Source organism: Gloeophyllum trabeum (assembly GCF_000344685.1).
Source record: "Gloeophyllum trabeum ATCC 11539 unplaced genomic scaffold GLOTRscaffold_00003, whole genome shotgun sequence".
Classification (NCBI taxonomy): Eukaryota; Fungi; Basidiomycota; class Agaricomycetes; order Gloeophyllales; family Gloeophyllaceae; genus Gloeophyllum; species Gloeophyllum trabeum.
This window is the reverse complement of record NW_006920412.1, coordinates 383,460-399,123: the sequence shown is the minus strand read 5'-3', so window position 1 is coordinate 399,123 and position 15,664 is coordinate 383,460. Positions and strand designations below refer to the sequence as shown.

Genomic DNA, 15,664 nt, shown 5'->3' with positions numbered 1-15,664 from the left:
TGTAGTGTGTGCACGATGTCCTCTCTGACACTCCACAGGGCCCCTCCATAGAGACCGTGGACAGCGATGGAGATGTGTCGGATGATGCAGTTATGGATGACACGCCGCTGGAATGGGATAAGTGGTAGCATACCGAAATGATCTATTTGACGGTTGATTTCCTGGTATGATATACCTAATTCATGCGTTAATTAACGACAAATAGCTCTTTAGCCAGGGGCTTTGCCCCGTACCCGCTCTGGTTAATTAACCGTGAATTACGCAGGGTGAATTAGCCCCCCCAGACCGCGACTGTTAATTTACTCGGTGAATTAAGGCTCTGACCTATTACCCCTTACACTATTGCCAAAGAGTCTGAAGAGTCCAACTTATCCATGCACGAATTATTGCAAGCAATGGAAGCGATGAAATGCCGATAATGTCCTCCCTGCGGGCATTATCGTCTCGATTACCCTTTCGCAAAAAGGATCACAGTAAGGTGACCGGGGGTTGCTTTCTTTGCCGGGTGCCTGGACCATGCCCCAAGCCCGGCTGGACCTGATCATTCCGAGCTGAACGCTCTCTGTTGCCATAAGCATTGACCTGCCTTCCTTAGATTGAACCACTTCCTCATATATCACTAGCACATCCTTACCGTTCCTCTCAGAATTAGTCGGTGCGCACCAGGTACTTCTTGTACAATACCGATTTTTGACACATACGTATTGTTCGCTCGCAGTACTGAGCCTCCTGTACTGTCTCTACCCCGCACGACTTCGTACACTGTACAGATTCTCCCCACTGGGGAACGTTGCCGACGGCAGGCATATGCGGACCGACTCGGTCATGTACGTCTCAGAAGCTGCGAAATGCGTCCAACTTGCCTTCCGAGTTCTTCGAGATCGACACGACTTACAGTTTCTGACCCATCTGGACTCGCTGTCTCCTTTCCCGTGAGCGTACTGTCTGCCCAGGCCTCCTCACTGCAGGCAAAAGACGTGCAGTTTGAGGGACAGCGATGGGGACCCTGTGGGTCTCCTGATCTTCGTGTGACAGGTTTTGGTTACTAGCACTTTCCGCCTGGACGCTCTTCGGTAATATGTATGCCGATTCTTCTTACGCCGATGCCCGTGCTTGATCTGAAGCGGGGAAATAAATACTCTATAGTGACGGCGACGACTCCGACTCGGGCACGCTTTTCCTTCCCTCCCCTTTCCCCGTTTCCTCTCTGTTCTTGGTGTGTGCTGTCTGTTGTACGATGGTGGCGGAAGACCGGCGAGGTGTCTCGTCTGATGAGTTGACGATTCATGACAACAACGATAATGACCGGTATCTTGCAAAAGAGAAGGAGGAGGCAGTTCAAGAGACTTCCCCTTCCGCAAAGGAGACGGCGGCGGCGGCGCTCTCGGACGACGATTTTCCGGACGGAGGGCTGCAGGCGTGGCTAGTCGTCCTTGGTGTACGTTCTCCATCTAACTTCAGCTCGCGAAAGTCATTGAAACAATCATTAACTCGAACAGTCCGTCTGCGTTAACATATCCACGTGAGCGCGTTGTATGGCCTAAACTTTGCCTGTGCATCGCTCAATACTGATTGTCGGTCAACCTGTATACTGCTACTTCACTAGATTCGGATTGGTGAACGGATGGGGGGTAAGATGATCCGCTCACTTGATTGACTATGTTAATGACTGTCCCTTGTCCAGACCTTCCAATCATATTACACACAAACACTGCTCCCGAATACCAATGCATCCGCTATGTATGCCTTCATCTTCCCTTCCCCCCGACGAGCATCCTGGTGCTGATCTCACCACAGCGCATGGATCGGCTCAATACAGGTAGGTATCGACACTCTCCGTGCAATGGTGGGCCGATTGACCTAATGCTCGCCAAGTACTCGCTCGTCTTCCTCCCCGGCCTCGTCTCCGGACGCCTTTTCGACATAGGGTACTTCCGCCTGCCCTTCACGATCGCGAGCATCGTGCTCCTGGTAGCTTGCTTTCTCACCGCAGAGTGCACGCAGTACTGGCAGTTCTTGCTCTGCCAGGGCTTTGCAATCGGCGTGAGTCGGTTATATACATCAAGCGTCAGAGCGTGCACTCGGACTAATGGACTGAATGGCTCTCAGCTGGCCTCGGGGGTGATGTTCGGGCCCACGCAGGGGATCCTCGCGCACTGGTTTCGGAAGAAGCGGCAGACGGCACTGGGGATATGTGCGATTGGGTCGTCTATAGGCGGGACTTTATTCCCTATCATATTCCGAAATTTAGTTGGCAAGATTGGGTACGATTCCGCCCGTCCGTTCTTCAGGATTTAATTCACCGTAACAATATGGTGGTTTAGATTTAAATGGACCATACGGGTGATCGGGTTCATACTAATGGTGACCGTGAGCGTCGGGAATGTTGTGAGTTGTCTCCCCGGTGTCTTTAGGGCTCCCGATGTGGCACTCGCTGATGACCAGGTACGGCGGTGTGTTAGACGCTTCGTAGACGGCTGCCGCCGATCCATGTTTCCGGCGGACTGTTTAACTGGAAAGCTTTCAAAAAGCCGGCGTTCTCGATTTACGTGTTTACTTGCTTTATTGCGTTCTTGGGGTTGTATACAGGTGAGGCTTCGAGTCTTAGATGTCCTCTAGGGATGTCATATCCTCAAATTCCATCTGAGCGTCAGCCTGATGTTTACAAAAACCCCATCGTATACGTGAATCTGACCCATATTTCAGAGACCTGAGTTAGACGCATCACTGACTTTTTCCCTGCAGTTTTGACCTACATCGATATCAGTGCCAGTGACGCAGGGGTCGACGAGAGCTTCACGCTCTACCTCGTATCCATTGCCAATGCCAGTTCGGCGTTTGGCCGGATAATGGCAGGCTTCCTCGCCGATCGCATAGGTGCGTATCTACACCACCTGCCCAGTCATGGAGATTTATTCCAGTGCTCCGCCAGGCGGGATCAACGTCATGATGCCATTCACTTTCGCCGCGGGGATCCTAACCTATCTCTGGCCGCTCGCACACACCAAGTCGGGCTTCATCGCCATCGCGGTGTTGTACGGCTTTTCGTCGGGAGTGTACGTTTCCCTGCTCATCGCACCTGTGCTCGCGCTTGGCGAGACAGGCGACGTCGGGCGCAGGGTGGGCATGACGATGACGATCCAGGCGTTCGGCGCACTCGCGGGGCCGCCCATATCTGGGGCGATTAACGTCGCTACCGGGGGTTACCTCGCCACCGGGATTTATGCAGGTCAGTCTGGCGCATGTTGCGTTACGATGACACCGAGTTGACTGGCCGACTGCTCGCTTGGTGCAGGGACCGTGATCATGCTTTCGGTCGTCCTTATGGGTATTGTCCGCTATCTGGTCCTTGGAAAGCTGTGGGGAAAGTTCTGAAGGGCAGCTGCTGGCTTGCAACGTCACTTCTGACGCGAGCTGAATTAGCGTGTATACGTGGTCAGCTCGTAGATTATATTCGCAATAGAGGGAAGCCTTTCCACCCCTCCACGGGGATCAGCCTGGATCAGCCTAAAACGCTACTGTACTTACATTCCATTTGTAATCCGATTGTTAGCAGAGCATACATGACCCGGGAATGCAATACATAGACTCTAGTCAGAACTTCACCGCGAGAAGTATGACAACCAGGAAATGAAATAACGCTGAGTTTCAAAGGCCTCGGCATTCCCCGCACCGTCCCGGAGGCGTCAAATTTCGTTTCACCGACTTTCGTCCTGCAAAGGTCTATCTGATCTATCTATCGCGCCCACCGCCGCCCGTACTCTAGCCAACGCTGGTCGACATCGCTGGTCGACCCCTAGTATCGCAAAAGAAAACTCCCAAAAATCATGTCTGCGTACGTTTTCCGGGTCGCTGGGAGGTCTGTGCTGGCGGGCTGATCGTTCGCTTTGTGCGGCATTTTTTGCAGTGAGGAACAGTTGCAGGATGTCCAGGAGGGCGAGATTGAGTCCAACTGGGACCAGGTCGTCGACAAGTGCGTCTTTTCGTTCGGGTGAGGGTGCAGGAGAGGACTGACGGGCGGTTGCGGCCAGCTTCGACAACATGGAGCTGAAGCCCGAGTTGCTTCGAGGTATCTACGCTTACGGGTGAGTTTGCTCTGCTGCAAAATTTCTCGTAGATAGCACGAATTCACGGCGTTCATAGTTTCGAGCGCCCCTCCGCCATCCAGCAGCGCGCCATTGTCCCCGTCATCAAGGGCCACGATGTCATCGCCCAGGCGCAGTCCGGCACGGGCAAGACCGCGACCTTCTCCATCTCCATCCTGCAGCAGCTCGACATGAACGTCAAGGGCTGCCAGGCGCTCATCCTCGCGCCGACGCGCGAGCTCGCGCAGCAGATCCAGAAGGTCGTGATCGCGCTCGGCGACTACATGAACATCACCTGCCACGCGTGTGTTGGCGGGACGAACGTGCGCGAGGACATGGCGAAGCTCCAGGAGGGCGTGCAGATCGTAGTCGGCACGCCCGGGCGCGTGTACGACATGATCAACCGCCGCGCGCTGCGGACGGACAACATCAAGATCTTCTGTCTTGATGAGGCGGACGAGATGTTGTCTCGCGGATTCAAGGACCAGATCTACGAGGTGTTCCAGCTGCTGCCGCAGGACACCCAGGTTGTGCTGCTCTCGGCTACCATGCCCGCTGATGTGTTGGAGGTGACGAAGAAGTTCATGCGCGACCCCATTCGGATTCTCGTCAAGAGGGACGAGCTGACTTTGGAAGGTATCAAGCAGTTCTACATTGCTGTGGAGAAGGAAGAGTGGAAGTTGGACACGCTGTGCGATCTGTACGAGACTGTCACCATTACCCAGGCGGTTATCTTCTGCAACACAAGGCGAAAGGTCGACTGGTTGACGGAGAAGATGCACTCGCGCGAGTTCACTGTGTCTGCCATGGTATGATAGTCCATTTTCAGCGGCCGCCGGGTACTGATCTTGCTTGGCTAGCACGGCGATATGGACCAAAAGCAGCGCGAGGTCCTGATGAAGGAGTTCCGCTCAGGATCATCCCGCGTGCTCATCACGACGGACTTGCTTGCGCGTGGCATTGACGTACAGCAGGTGTCGCTTGTGATCAACTACGACTTGCCCACCAACCGAGAAAACTACATCCACCGGATTGGTCGTGGTGGACGGTTCGGCCGTAAGGGTGTTGCCATTAACTTTGTTACGACGGATGACGTGAGGATGTTGAGAGATATCGAACGTAGGCGTGGCGTCTTTGTTGGTTTGATTGCTTGGTGGCTGACCTATGTCCCCGGTTAGAATTCTACAATACTCAGATCGACGAGATGCCCCTGAACGTCGCGTAAGTGTCCTTGTACGGTAATTTCTTGCATCACACTAACTGTTTATCAAACCATAGCGACCTCATTTAGATGCTTCTAAACACCCCGTCCCGATTGCACGTTGCACTGTTGTATCAACTCTCCTGCTTTCCACCGCTATACCGGTAGTCATCCAAAAGGTCCCCGTGTTCATAACGAGAGTACTTTGTCTTGTCTCACGATGCTCATGACGTCCCCTGTTTGTTTCACATTAGCGTCGATGCGTGTCTACGTTACTGTCTTTATTATGTCTTTGTTTCTCCCTAAATGTACTAGGAGTATGCATCCCCTTTATCAAAATACCAGGCCGCGGACCTGGCTAGACATGGACATGGGAGTTTTGGGCGGTACCGAGAGCCTGTTTATCACCTGGAGAAGCTGTGGCCGCGCCCACGCCCGCCTCCGCGTTCGTCGTTGTGATCCCGAGGACGACGTGGAACGAGGTCGCCTGTCAGCGCGTTGCAGGTACCATCACCACTGTGGCTCTCCTCTCTGGCAGACGTGTCGAATGGGCGGATTTCCGCTGACACCCGCCCTCTGCTCATCTCGGACCTCACGCGTCGCTGAGCTCGGAAGACAGGAGCCGCGACAGACTACAATACACCGGGGCTGTGCTGTATTATACGGCCTCTGCAAGTTTCCGCTCCCAAATGCCACACATTGATTGCCTGTGATTACGATATGTTGTGGTATCTGGAATGTCATATAGCGCAGGTATATTGCTCCGTCCCGAGGCAGGTGCTCGCCCGGCCCCAGGCTCGCGCGGGGGCGGGATGAGGCGCTGCAGGACGAGCAGGCCGACAGTGGCTGATGATCATGTTTGTGTCGGGACTGGCTGATGCGAGGCTAGCCGGAACCCGATTATTGCTGTGCGTCGGAAGTTGGTCAGTGATCTTCAGATGTGTTGGCCCGCTCAGCGCAAACTCGCCATTTCTACATGCGCGCTGTCTCCTCTTCCCGAATACAAAAGCCCCTCTGAGGCGCCCCATGTCCCTGTGGCATCCTGCCTAGACTCTTGTTTATTTTCCCCCCTTCTTCGCCCCCGGGGCCACAGCTTTCCCTTATAACAGGCCGCGCATTCTGTTCCAGACCACACACTATTAGCCCTTCAATTTTCTATCGCACAGCTCCTTTCGTCTCGGGAGCCATTTATCGACTGCGGACGCCGTGTATTATGGTGAGTGCGTCCACCACATGTGTGGCACGACCCATTCTTATTGCGAGCCACCATGCAGCCCTACTATACCCATCGGCCACGACACGACATGCCCTCCAAGACCAGGACCGCCGGTCCACGCACGCCCGCCCGCCTCTCCCCAGACATCACCGAGATCATCCCCCGCCTCTACATGTCCGACCTCTCGTGCGCGGAGAACTCCGCGCTCCTCGCCGCGCTGGGCATCACGCACGTCCTCTCCGCGATGCGCGGCGCCGTGGCCGTCCCGCCGTCCGTCCAGCAGAAGCAGATCCCGCTCGAGGACCACCCGTTCGCGGAGCTCGCCGCGCACCTGCCGGGCGCGACGTCCTTCGTGCGCGACGCCCTGCGCGACGGCGACGCGCGCGTGCTCGTGCACTGCGCGCAGGGCGTCAGCCGCAGCGCGAGCGTCGTCTCCGCGTTCCTCATCGCGCAGTACGGCTGGACGCCCCAGCAGGCGGTGCAGTATGTGAAGGAGAAGCGCGCCGCGGCCGAGCCCAATTTTGGCTTCGTGGCCCAGCTGCAGGAATACGCCGACTCGATCAAGGCTGCTGGGAGCTGACGCTGATGCATCGATCATTGGGAAGCTGTTGTCTTCCTCTCGAATGGAGCATGTGGGTCCTGCCAGTGGATTTGGATTCGTGGAGGCGTCTGAGGGCTGGTACTGTATGGGACGTATGGACGGACGTCGTAATTTATTCTATCCCGCCTAACCAACTGTATATATGAATAAGTATCGTACATGTGTCCTACATAGTGTGTACCAGTAAGTTATGGGAACCAGGCATCGCTATGTACACTATCTCACACTGACAGCTTAGTGTGTAATCCATCAGTCACGAGCAACACCAAACAACGCTCGTATTATAGACGGTATGTACTCTACTGATATCGATATTGACATGTCCCCGGTGAGTAGATGAATACACAAAGATATTATTAATACAACAACGACAGCCGCAACAAACGTGTCCCGTCCAAGGTGGAGAGCGATAAGGATATCAAGTACAACATCGACTCTTGGAGCTGCCCTGATCCAGTGTCAGGCTATTATTGCTCGGCTTTGACGTCTTCACCCCAGGTGACTGCGAAACGACGAAGATCAATCAGCACACGCTCGCCCAGCACGCAAGTGAGCTCGGACGCATGTCCATGCCCGAGGGAACTCAATCTGACAGATAAACAAGGAAGGGAGAAGGGAGGAAGCTTACCCTGTCGTCGCCGAAGACGCCCCGCTGGATCTTCGCGAGGATGTCGCGCGTGGCCTGCTCGAACGCCTCCTGGACGTTCTGCCCCGACTTTGCGGAGGCCTCGACGAAGAGCAGGCCTTCCTCCTTCGCGAACAGCTCGGCCTCTTCCGTGGGCACTTCGCGCCGCCGGCCCTCGTCCGCGCACAGGTCGACCTTGTTGCCGACGAGGATGCACGTGAGGTGCGGGTCGGCGTGCTCGCGCACGTCCGCGAGCCAGGTGCGGCAGTTCTCGAATGCTAGGGACGCGTGAGTCGGAGGCAGCTCGGGAGCGATGGGGGGACTACGCACTCGTCCGGTTCGTGACGTCGTAGACGAGCAGGCACCCCGCCGCCCCGCGGTAGTACGAGCGCGTAATAGACCGAAAGGACTCCGTGCCCGCCGTGTCCCAGCCTGCGCGGACGATGTGAGCACCGGGGCGCGCCGAGACGCGGGGAGACATACGCGGAGCGGTCACTCACATTGGAGCTTGACGATCTTGTTCTCCTCCGGGATCGTGATCAGCTTCGACCCGAATTCAACACCTAGCTGGCGGAGGCAGCGGGTTAGTAAGGGGACTAAAGGCGGTGCATGCGGGCTGGACGCACTGTGGGGTCGGGGTTTGCGAGGAACCGCTGGTCGGTGAGACGGACGAGCAGGGAAGATTTGCCGACTGCCGCATCGCCTGGCATACATAGTTATATTGTGAATCTATTATATCTCCGGAAATACGAGGACAGGGCGTACCGGTGATGATAAACTTGAGCACATAATGCCATGAAATGCCTGCCATCGCGTCACGCGGTGTATATCAAGCTCCGCCGTCGCCAAAATGGTTTCCCAAGCCGCTTTGTCGCAATGTAATATTGTGTAACGCGTAAGCAAGAGGAAAAGCAGTGGTAATGGTACAAGACGTCGTTGCTGGATACCTTGCCCCTGCGCCCACAGGCGCAGACACGGTCATACGTGATTACGTCAGGCCACGCGACTCGCCGGACATCGCCGACCGACGCCCGTAGCGTCTCGCAACCGTGGCCAGCTCCGACCGCTTGCACACCGTCCTTCGTCCACCATGAGCAGTGCTACCTGGCGTGCGCACTTTACGTGAGTTGCTTTCCTTTTTGCGGGTATGAGTGTTTCCTGTTTACTTATGAGTGTATGAATGCGGACAGTTTCAACCGATACTCGCAGATCTGCGCTCGGGCCCTGCGCCAGTCCTTGAAGGAGAGCGAGCGCGTCAAGGCTGAGAAGAGGGGGCTTACTGCTCTGCGGTACCAGCACTGGGAGAATGGCCAGGGCGGCGAGCAGGTGCGTGTTGCATTGTTGATGCGTTTCGTTCCTCCGTTCTGACGGTCGTCGCACGTTGTCAGGTTTACCTAGTCCCTCCTGAGGAGACCGAGAAGCCGAAAGGTAGCGCGGCGGTATAGAAGAGGACGACGTGATAGTTCCTTGCACGTGGAGGCTGCATGTCAGAATAGAAGGGACTTGTCGCGACATTGCAAAAATATACTCTCAAGCATCCTGCAACGAGACTGCAATATATCCCGTTCGAGCGTGGCTCGTGCCATTAACCTGTCTTCGCTCTTTCGTTCTTTCGTACGTCTCTCGCAACCGCAGCAGGGTCGCGGAGCAATCGAGCGGAGGAACGCCCGCGACGATTGAGTTTTGTGTTTTCCAGCCGATGTAAATCAGGTATAGTCGCCCTGCACTCCTCCCCACCTGGCAGCCTTCCCGCTACTTGCAAGTCAGCTGGCTGGTTCCCGAGCATAATTAGTCGCCACCCGCTGCGAAAATATGTGGGCACTTGAGTACGCCGGCAGGGTGCTCCAGCCAATCAGCGTAGGGCGCCGGGCGCTGCTCGTCCACGTGGCCCTGCTATCAATAAACAAGTTATGTAAGGCGCTGCAGGCCGCTCTTTTTTCTTCTTAACCGCCATCGCCCCCCGCACTATCTGCGTCTCTCCTGTTCCCTCTCTCCTCGCTCGCAGCTCACCCTTGGCTCTTCTCGCTCGTCGACACCGACAGCCCTCAACCCTCCGCTCGCAAAGTGTACGTACAACAGAACGTGCTCTGTGCCGGCCTCGTCGACGGCGGTGAAGGCAGAAGCGCGCGTCTAACGTCCGTTCTCTCTCGCTTCAGACTTCCCGTACTGTACAAAGAAGAGACAATGGCTGGTGCCCGTGGATGCTTTAACTGTGGCGGATGTGCGTGGTGTTTCGTGTTGCTGCTCGTGGCTGGGAGGTGGTGCTCGCGGGCGCTCTCGATCTAGACTACGCCTCCTGCCTTTTGGCTTTACCGAGCAGCTTCTAATTCTTCTTCTGTGTGCGGAGCGTTGCTGACGGGGTTTTTGCTATGTACGGCAAAATTGATACACTTACACCCTACCGACTCGCAATCAATATATGCATTTGAATGATCGTGCCGTGTCGTTCTCGACCCGCCATCGCCCGTTCTTGTTGACTTGCACGGTGTCCAGTTGGCCACCAGGCCGCCAACTGCCCCAAGGCTGGCACTCCTACATGGTAAATGGTCACTTTTTGCGATGGCGTTGCGGAGGTTCACGATTTGGGCGCGCTGCGATAGCTACAACTGTGGTCTCGAAGGCCATGTCTCCCGTGACTGCACGATGGAGGCCAAGCCGAAGTCGTGCTACAAGTGCGGCCAAGAAGGGCATATCGTGAGTTCACCAGCATACATGCAATCCAATCCGAGATGTGTTGATGCTTACGCATTTGAATGCAGAGTCGGGAGTGCCCCCAAAACACCGCTGCGACGGGCGGTAACGCGGGTTACGGCGGAGGCGCGTCGTCCGGCGCGGAGTGCTACCGCTGTGGCAAAGTCGGGCACATTGCGCGTGCGTGCCCTGAGGCCCCGGGTGGAAGCTACGGCGGCGGAGGCAGCTACGGCTCCTTTGGTGGCCAGCAGAAGACCTGGTGCGTATCTTACGGGGGAATGGGAATCAATGGACTGATGAGGGTTCCAGTTACACCTGTGGTGGTGTAGGCCACATGTCGCGTGATTGCGTGCAGGGCGCGAAGTGCTACAACTGCTCTGGCTTCGTGAGTACTAGCGTTTATTGGAGGGAAGTACCGAGCTGACGATGTATGCAGGGGCACATCAGCAGGGATTGCCCGCAGCCGCAAAAGCGCGCGTGCTACACGTGTGGCTCGGAGGGGTTAGTGTCCTCTTCGCTGTTAGAAATGTTGACTCGCTGACTCGCCTGCTGCAGCCATATCTCCAAGGATTGCCCCGGAGTTGCGGAGGCTGCTGCATGAGCGACCCGCGATGCTCGTCGACGTCGCGTTGTACTAGTTGTTTCTCTCCTTTTCTTGCATGCTCGCGATCTTACCGATATATTGTTGCTCTGCTGTCCGTACTAGTCGTCTCGCAGCGAATACATGTTTGAGTAGCTGTGCGTCCAGGCCGTTATAATTCGTATAAATGTCAGGCAGGTGACGATGAGAGCAGCCTCGAATGGCCTCGGTACAGCGGCGACGAGTCCCGGTCCGACCCGAGTGCGCGGATTGTCGACGAATGGCGTGGGCGGCGTTTACCACGCGCCATTTTCGTCACCCACCCCCTTCCTCCGTCCCTATAGACGCACCCTATTACACGCCTAATACCCGCCCCCTCCTGTTAGTTGCACACAAACATGCAAGCGCAAGCCCTCCGCCTGGCGCGCAGAAAAGTCGCGGCGCCGCTGCGCGTGCGCGCGCTCGCGACGTCCGCGAACGCTTCGATGGCGGGCAGCAGCTCGTCGTCGCCAGCTCCCGCCGCGGCCATCCCGCTGTCGAACGTGGAGGCGCAGTGGGAGAAGCTGAGCGGCGAGGAGCAGCTCGCGGTGCACCAGCAGCTCGAGCAGATCCAGAAGAAGGACTGGAAGGAGCTGTCGATTGACGAGAAGAAGGCTGGTACGGGTGTTTGTTTGTTTGGGGTGGTGGTTTGGCCGTGTCCTGATGTTCTGGGTGTGTAGCGTACTACGTCGCGTTCGGCCCCCATGGTCCCCGTGCGCCCGTCAACCCGCCTGGCTCCGGCGTGAAGATCCTGTTCGCGACCCTCGGTCTCATCGGTACCACCGGCCTGCTCTACTACGCTCTCCGGCAAGTCTGTGCGTATGCGTGGTTCTTGGCGTTTTGTTTTGTTTTGATGTGCTGATTGTCGTTTTGTGCAGCGGTGAAGCCACCGAACACTATGACGAGAGAATGGCAGGAGGCGAGCAACGAGCGGGCGAAGGAGCAAAAGATGAACCCTATCTCTGGTACGCGTCTGCCTGTTCTCCGCCGTCCCAGACGCATCGCTTGCTTACCGACTGGCTTCCGCAGGTATTTCGTCGGAAGGGTACTCAGGCAAAGGCTTCGTCACCGTCAAATAGATTTACTCCCTTTACCTGCCAATGTTGATTGGGGCCACCGCCTCTTCACGCAGCATTGGACCTTCAACGTCATTCCCGCAATGCAATCTATCTGCCTGCCTGTCTCTTTGCTCCCCCGCCATGGTTCTGTCAACAGTATCATTATTGTGTCCGTCGATGTTATGCATACGCTACGGCTCCCGTTTATGCATAATTTTCTCCGCACAGCAGTCGGGATGTTTGTGTGTGTCTGAGGCAGCACCACCGAACCGATGTTGAACAAGGTCCGTAGCTGTGATGTCCATAGGTTGTTCGAAGTCGACGCGAGTGCATCCCATCTCGCAGCGCTATGTCTATCTGTCTTTTTCCTCTGCTGCCATATCGGTGGAGGTGCGTTAGGAGGAGCGACATGATGTTGTTCGCTCCTGCCAGACAAACTCGGTCATGGCTTGACTTTCTGTTGATAAAGTACCTGTGTACCCCGGGGTTCCTGTCGATGTCGCCAAGTGCAAGAACTGCTCAGTGTACAGGGAGGGTATCCGCAACGACGGTTCCGTCGAGGCCTACTTGCCGCTGAGGTATCCTGTCGTTCTCTAAGCTCTCTTTTGATCTTCACTCTCGTCGCGGGCAGACTTACCCGCAAGCAGAATCTTTCTTTACGTAGGAGGATGGAGCCCATGCAAACCTGTTTGGCTCTCTCACACTCAGGTCCTGCCTTCGTTTCGAGATAATCTCCGGTGGGTGTTTTCTATCTGCCGGATGGTCGAATGAATGGACGTGACTAACATGAAGCCGTGAATTAGTACAGCAACTTTGTGCAGTCTCCCCCGGTCGGTCAAGGAATGCCGCAGCGAAAGAGGATAAAATGGATGGCCCTCGACTTCATCTCCCTCAGCAAGCGCTGCAATCGCATAGTTCTTACTAACCTCCGCACCACACAACGTCCCCACCGACAGACCACTCACAATATGAAGTTCATCCGCACCTTCGTCACCCTCGCGGCCGCCTTCCTGCCCTTGACACTGGCAGACACCGTCTCCTACGACACCACCTACGACAACAGCGGCCAATCGCTCGACACGGTCTCCTGCTCGGACGGGCCGAACGGCATCCTCAGCAGGTACCCGTCCCTCTCGACCTTCGGGTCCCTCCCGGACTTCCCGTACATCGGGGGCGCCGCGGCGGTCGCGGGGTGGAATTCGCCGCAGTGCGGGACGTGTTGGCAGCTGACGTACAATGAGAAGACCATCACGGTGCTCGCGATCGACCATGCGGAGGAGGGGTTCAATATCTCGTTGGAGGCGATGAATGCATTGACGGATAACCAGGCGGAGTTCCTTGGTCGGGTGGATGCGACTGTAAACCAGGTGGATGTCTCGCAGTGCGGGTTGTGAGGGCGATGCTGGGAAGGTGAGTCAGTGCCTTCCATTGCATAGTGCGCTGGTCTAACTCGCCTGGCGGTCGTAGATGGATCTACGGACTTGCATCAGTAAAGACACTATGGACTCACGGACTACAGTGAGGGTTGTCTTGGACAGTCGCATTAGCGTGTATCATGCTGCTTCTGTTAGCGTATCGATTCTCGTATGGCCTATAGGACATGTACAACAAGGCGTCGTAAGAAAGAGGGTGGCGCTCGTCCAGTGAGACTGTACTCTGTGGACCACCTCCAAGTCCAAGTCCACCGGGCAGCTTGGCCTGGGATGCATCGGGAGAAGGGTGTCAGAAATACATCTATACTACAAAATTTAAGGATCTACCCCGGGATTCGCCTGCTCACAGTGGTCTGGGCCCTGTATTTTATTGATGAGCACAGATGCTGTTGAATCGTCTACTAAGTATCATATACGAATGGCGTAGGACTACCAGTGCGAGTACTATCATTTGGGTAGTTTTGCAAAATTTGCAAAACTACCGCAGCCCCTAGAGAGCTCCATGCCAAAAGAAAAAATAGAGACTTTTTAGGCATGTAGATATAGACTAGTAGATACCCTCTGTCAAGTTGGTTTAGGGAAATATCGAGTGGTCATGGAGAGGGAGGAAGAGGAGGGTGTTTGCAACCACCTACAGACCATGTGAAGCCTAGATCTGGTACCCATTCCATGGTTTTTTGCTGGGATTTTGTTTGGACTATACTGGTGTACCATACATTGAGCTACTCAAGCAGCCCGATTGTGAAGAGATTGAGGATGTAGCTATAGCGATGCTGTTTTGCAAAACTTCGAGAGGCGGATCGTGACAAAAACGTGATGGATCTCGCGGGGATGTCACGCGTGACAAACTTTTGCAAAACCCCCTGCACACCCCAGCATCTGTCCAGCATCCTCTACACCACGTATTAAAATACGAAAAAATCACATTTGGGTACATAGAATGGTGCTACACGATGCCATGAAAAACATCTGACGCAAAAGCCAGCGAACTGAGCGCAACACGTCGATTTACAGAAAGTTTTGCAAAACTACCCAAATGATAGTACAGCTAATTTAAAATTAAAAGACATCCGTTGGCTGGACGGTGGGCCCGGTCCGGGCTCCCGCCAATGTTGAATCCGACTCGGACTACGAAAGTGCGGAGTGTACATCACTCGTGAAGCGCCGTCTGGCGCCGGCAACTTACCCCTCCTTTGTTCAAGAAATCGACCTTGAGAACTTGCACTAAGTTCAAGATGTTGCGGCTGCTACAGGGGGTCGACAAATCATTGTAAGGAGACTATTTCTACCATGTAAGATAATACAAAGGATATTGTTAGTAATATAGGGGACCTAAGGTTTCCCGGTTCTCTTTCATTCAAGCTCCATCTAGGGCCAGGTAGAATGCCCTGTGCTGTTGTCTCCTAAGTAGTCTAAAAGATACTTACCCACTCTCCAAGAATGCCTAATGGTGCATGTCTGTTGCTTGGACATCTGGCATCCACTTCACATCATAGTTTTATCTTACAGTCTGTTCGGCCTCATAAGCCATGGAATTAGAGCTCGGTGAATTACTCTCGCTGGGTTCTCGACAGCGTTATCAACGTTATTAACAAAAATGGTAGTTATTAACATGTAATTAACATTGTCAATAACCAAAAGGCCACATTTGGCCACTTTGCGTGTCCTCGACAGTACATTCGAGTCGGTGCTCGTAAAACACGTCCCTCAGGCCCCAATAAATGTAGAGACATGTTCTCCTCCTCTTTGGAGCACTTGAAAGCCTTCGTAGGAGCAGTACTGTGAGGAACAAGTCATCGAGCAGCGTGAGAGACCAGGCTTGGCACACGACGAAAGCAACCTCATTGCCTGGACAGTAGGTGGCATAACTGTCTCATCCTCCGTAGAGTGGCTTGTAGTCGCTCACGAAACACCAGATACACCCCGACACTGCCCAGAGTCTCCTTGGACAACCATGTCCCGAATACCCGGTTCAGGGTAATTAACCAAGGGAAATCCGACCCTGAGATATTGACAAGTAATTAACCTGTTAATTACAGCTTGTTATTAACCGCTGCCAAGAACTCAGGGTATTTCACTGAGCTCTACATGGAATGACATGGATTTTCTACTTATTTGTAAATTGTCCATCACAG

General features: G+C 54.8%; 7 protein-coding genes across 7 annotated transcripts; 6 read left to right on the top strand and 1 right to left on the bottom strand.

The window, feature by feature from the left end:
- The first annotated feature begins 1,172 nt into the window (after nucleotides 1–1,172).
- Nucleotides 1,173–3,598, top strand: GLOTRDRAFT_56287 (MFS general substrate transporter). The gene is made up of 12 exons (XM_007864798.1): nucleotides 1,173–1,438; nucleotides 1,500–1,522; nucleotides 1,607–1,631; nucleotides 1,685–1,740; nucleotides 1,798–1,819; nucleotides 1,876–2,043; nucleotides 2,110–2,264; nucleotides 2,325–2,388; nucleotides 2,463–2,589; nucleotides 2,746–2,877; nucleotides 2,933–3,229; nucleotides 3,296–3,598. The coding sequence occupies exons 1-12, from the start codon at nucleotides 1,238–1,240 to the stop codon at nucleotides 3,373–3,375; spliced, it is 1,350 nt and encodes a 449-aa protein (XP_007862989.1). The 5' UTR covers nucleotides 1,173–1,237; the 3' UTR covers nucleotides 3,376–3,598.
- Nucleotides 3,599–3,703: 105 nt separating this feature from the next.
- On the top strand, nucleotides 3,704–5,680 carry GLOTRDRAFT_56284 (DEAD-domain-containing protein). The gene is made up of 7 exons (XM_007864797.1): nucleotides 3,704–3,835; nucleotides 3,908–3,973; nucleotides 4,032–4,085; nucleotides 4,144–4,894; nucleotides 4,946–5,204; nucleotides 5,264–5,306; nucleotides 5,364–5,680. The coding sequence occupies exons 1-7, from the start codon at nucleotides 3,828–3,830 to the stop codon at nucleotides 5,374–5,376; spliced, it is 1,194 nt and encodes a 397-aa protein (XP_007862988.1). The 5' UTR covers nucleotides 3,704–3,827; the 3' UTR covers nucleotides 5,377–5,680.
- An 874-nt stretch (nucleotides 5,681–6,554) lies between these two features.
- GLOTRDRAFT_126316 (phosphotyrosine protein phosphatases II) lies at nucleotides 6,555–7,082 on the top strand (the record flags this gene model as incomplete). The annotated part of the gene is made up of 1 exon (XM_007864985.1): nucleotides 6,555–7,082. The coding sequence occupies one exon, from the start codon at nucleotides 6,555–6,557 to the stop codon at nucleotides 7,080–7,082; it is 528 nt and encodes a 175-aa protein (XP_007863176.1).
- Nucleotides 7,083–7,316: 234 nt separating this feature from the next.
- On the bottom strand, nucleotides 7,317–8,539 carry GLOTRDRAFT_71713 (ras-domain-containing protein; the record flags this gene model as incomplete). Its single annotated transcript, XM_007864984.1, has 6 exons — nucleotides 7,317–7,605; nucleotides 7,732–8,006; nucleotides 8,059–8,160; nucleotides 8,229–8,295; nucleotides 8,355–8,431; nucleotides 8,494–8,539. 6 exons carry the CDS (start codon nucleotides 8,537–8,539, stop codon nucleotides 7,522–7,524), a joined length of 651 nt encoding a protein of 216 aa, XP_007863175.1. The 3' UTR covers nucleotides 7,317–7,521.
- Nucleotides 8,540–8,793: 254 nt separating this feature from the next.
- Nucleotides 8,794–9,368, top strand: GLOTRDRAFT_71711 (uncharacterized protein). Its single transcript, XM_007864983.1, has 3 exons — nucleotides 8,794–8,850; nucleotides 8,919–9,054; nucleotides 9,117–9,368. The coding sequence occupies exons 1-3, from the start codon at nucleotides 8,819–8,821 to the stop codon at nucleotides 9,171–9,173; spliced, it is 225 nt and encodes a 74-aa protein (XP_007863174.1). The 5' UTR covers nucleotides 8,794–8,818; the 3' UTR covers nucleotides 9,174–9,368.
- A 2,116-nt stretch (nucleotides 9,369–11,484) lies between these two features.
- On the top strand, nucleotides 11,485–12,117 carry GLOTRDRAFT_36687 (cytochrome c oxidase subunit IV; the record flags this gene model as incomplete). The annotated part of the gene is made up of 4 exons (XM_007864734.1): nucleotides 11,485–11,656; nucleotides 11,719–11,853; nucleotides 11,917–12,003; nucleotides 12,068–12,117. 4 exons carry the CDS (start codon nucleotides 11,485–11,487, stop codon nucleotides 12,115–12,117), a joined length of 444 nt encoding a protein of 147 aa, XP_007862925.1.
- Nucleotides 12,118–12,237: 120 nt separating this feature from the next.
- GLOTRDRAFT_103842 (Cerato-platanin) lies at nucleotides 12,238–13,490 on the top strand (the record flags this gene model as incomplete). Its single annotated transcript, XM_007864982.1, has 3 exons — nucleotides 12,238–12,265; nucleotides 12,658–12,681; nucleotides 13,126–13,490. 3 exons carry the CDS (start codon nucleotides 12,238–12,240, stop codon nucleotides 13,488–13,490), a joined length of 417 nt encoding a protein of 138 aa, XP_007863173.1.
- Between the last annotated feature and the right edge of the window lie 2,174 nt (nucleotides 13,491–15,664).

Excerpts from the sequence above, each read along its gene's own strand:
- GLOTRDRAFT_56287 (XM_007864798.1), top strand. The coding sequence starts at position 1,238 with ATGGTGGCGGAAGACCGGCGAGGTGTCTCGTCTGATGAGTTGACGATT. Across the intron at positions 1,820-1,875 it reads CATGGATCGGCTCAATACAG|TACTCGCTCGTCTTCCTCCC; the intron begins GTAGGTATCGAC and ends ATGCTCGCCAAG. Across the intron at positions 2,044-2,109 it reads GCCAGGGCTTTGCAATCGGC|CTGGCCTCGGGGGTGATGTT; the intron begins GTGAGTCGGTTA and ends AATGGCTCTCAG.
- GLOTRDRAFT_56284 (XM_007864797.1), top strand. Across the intron at positions 4,086-4,143 it reads CGAGGTATCTACGCTTACGG|TTTCGAGCGCCCCTCCGCCA; the intron begins GTGAGTTTGCTC and ends CGGCGTTCATAG. Across the intron at positions 4,895-4,945 it reads AGTTCACTGTGTCTGCCATG|CACGGCGATATGGACCAAAA; the intron begins GTATGATAGTCC and ends TTGCTTGGCTAG.
- GLOTRDRAFT_71711 (XM_007864983.1), top strand. The coding sequence starts at position 8,819 with ATGAGCAGTGCTACCTGGCGTGCGCACTTTAC. Across the intron at positions 8,851-8,918 it reads ACCTGGCGTGCGCACTTTAC|TTTCAACCGATACTCGCAGA; the intron begins GTGAGTTGCTTT and ends GAATGCGGACAG. Across the intron at positions 9,055-9,116 it reads ATGGCCAGGGCGGCGAGCAG|GTTTACCTAGTCCCTCCTGA; the intron begins GTGCGTGTTGCA and ends GCACGTTGTCAG.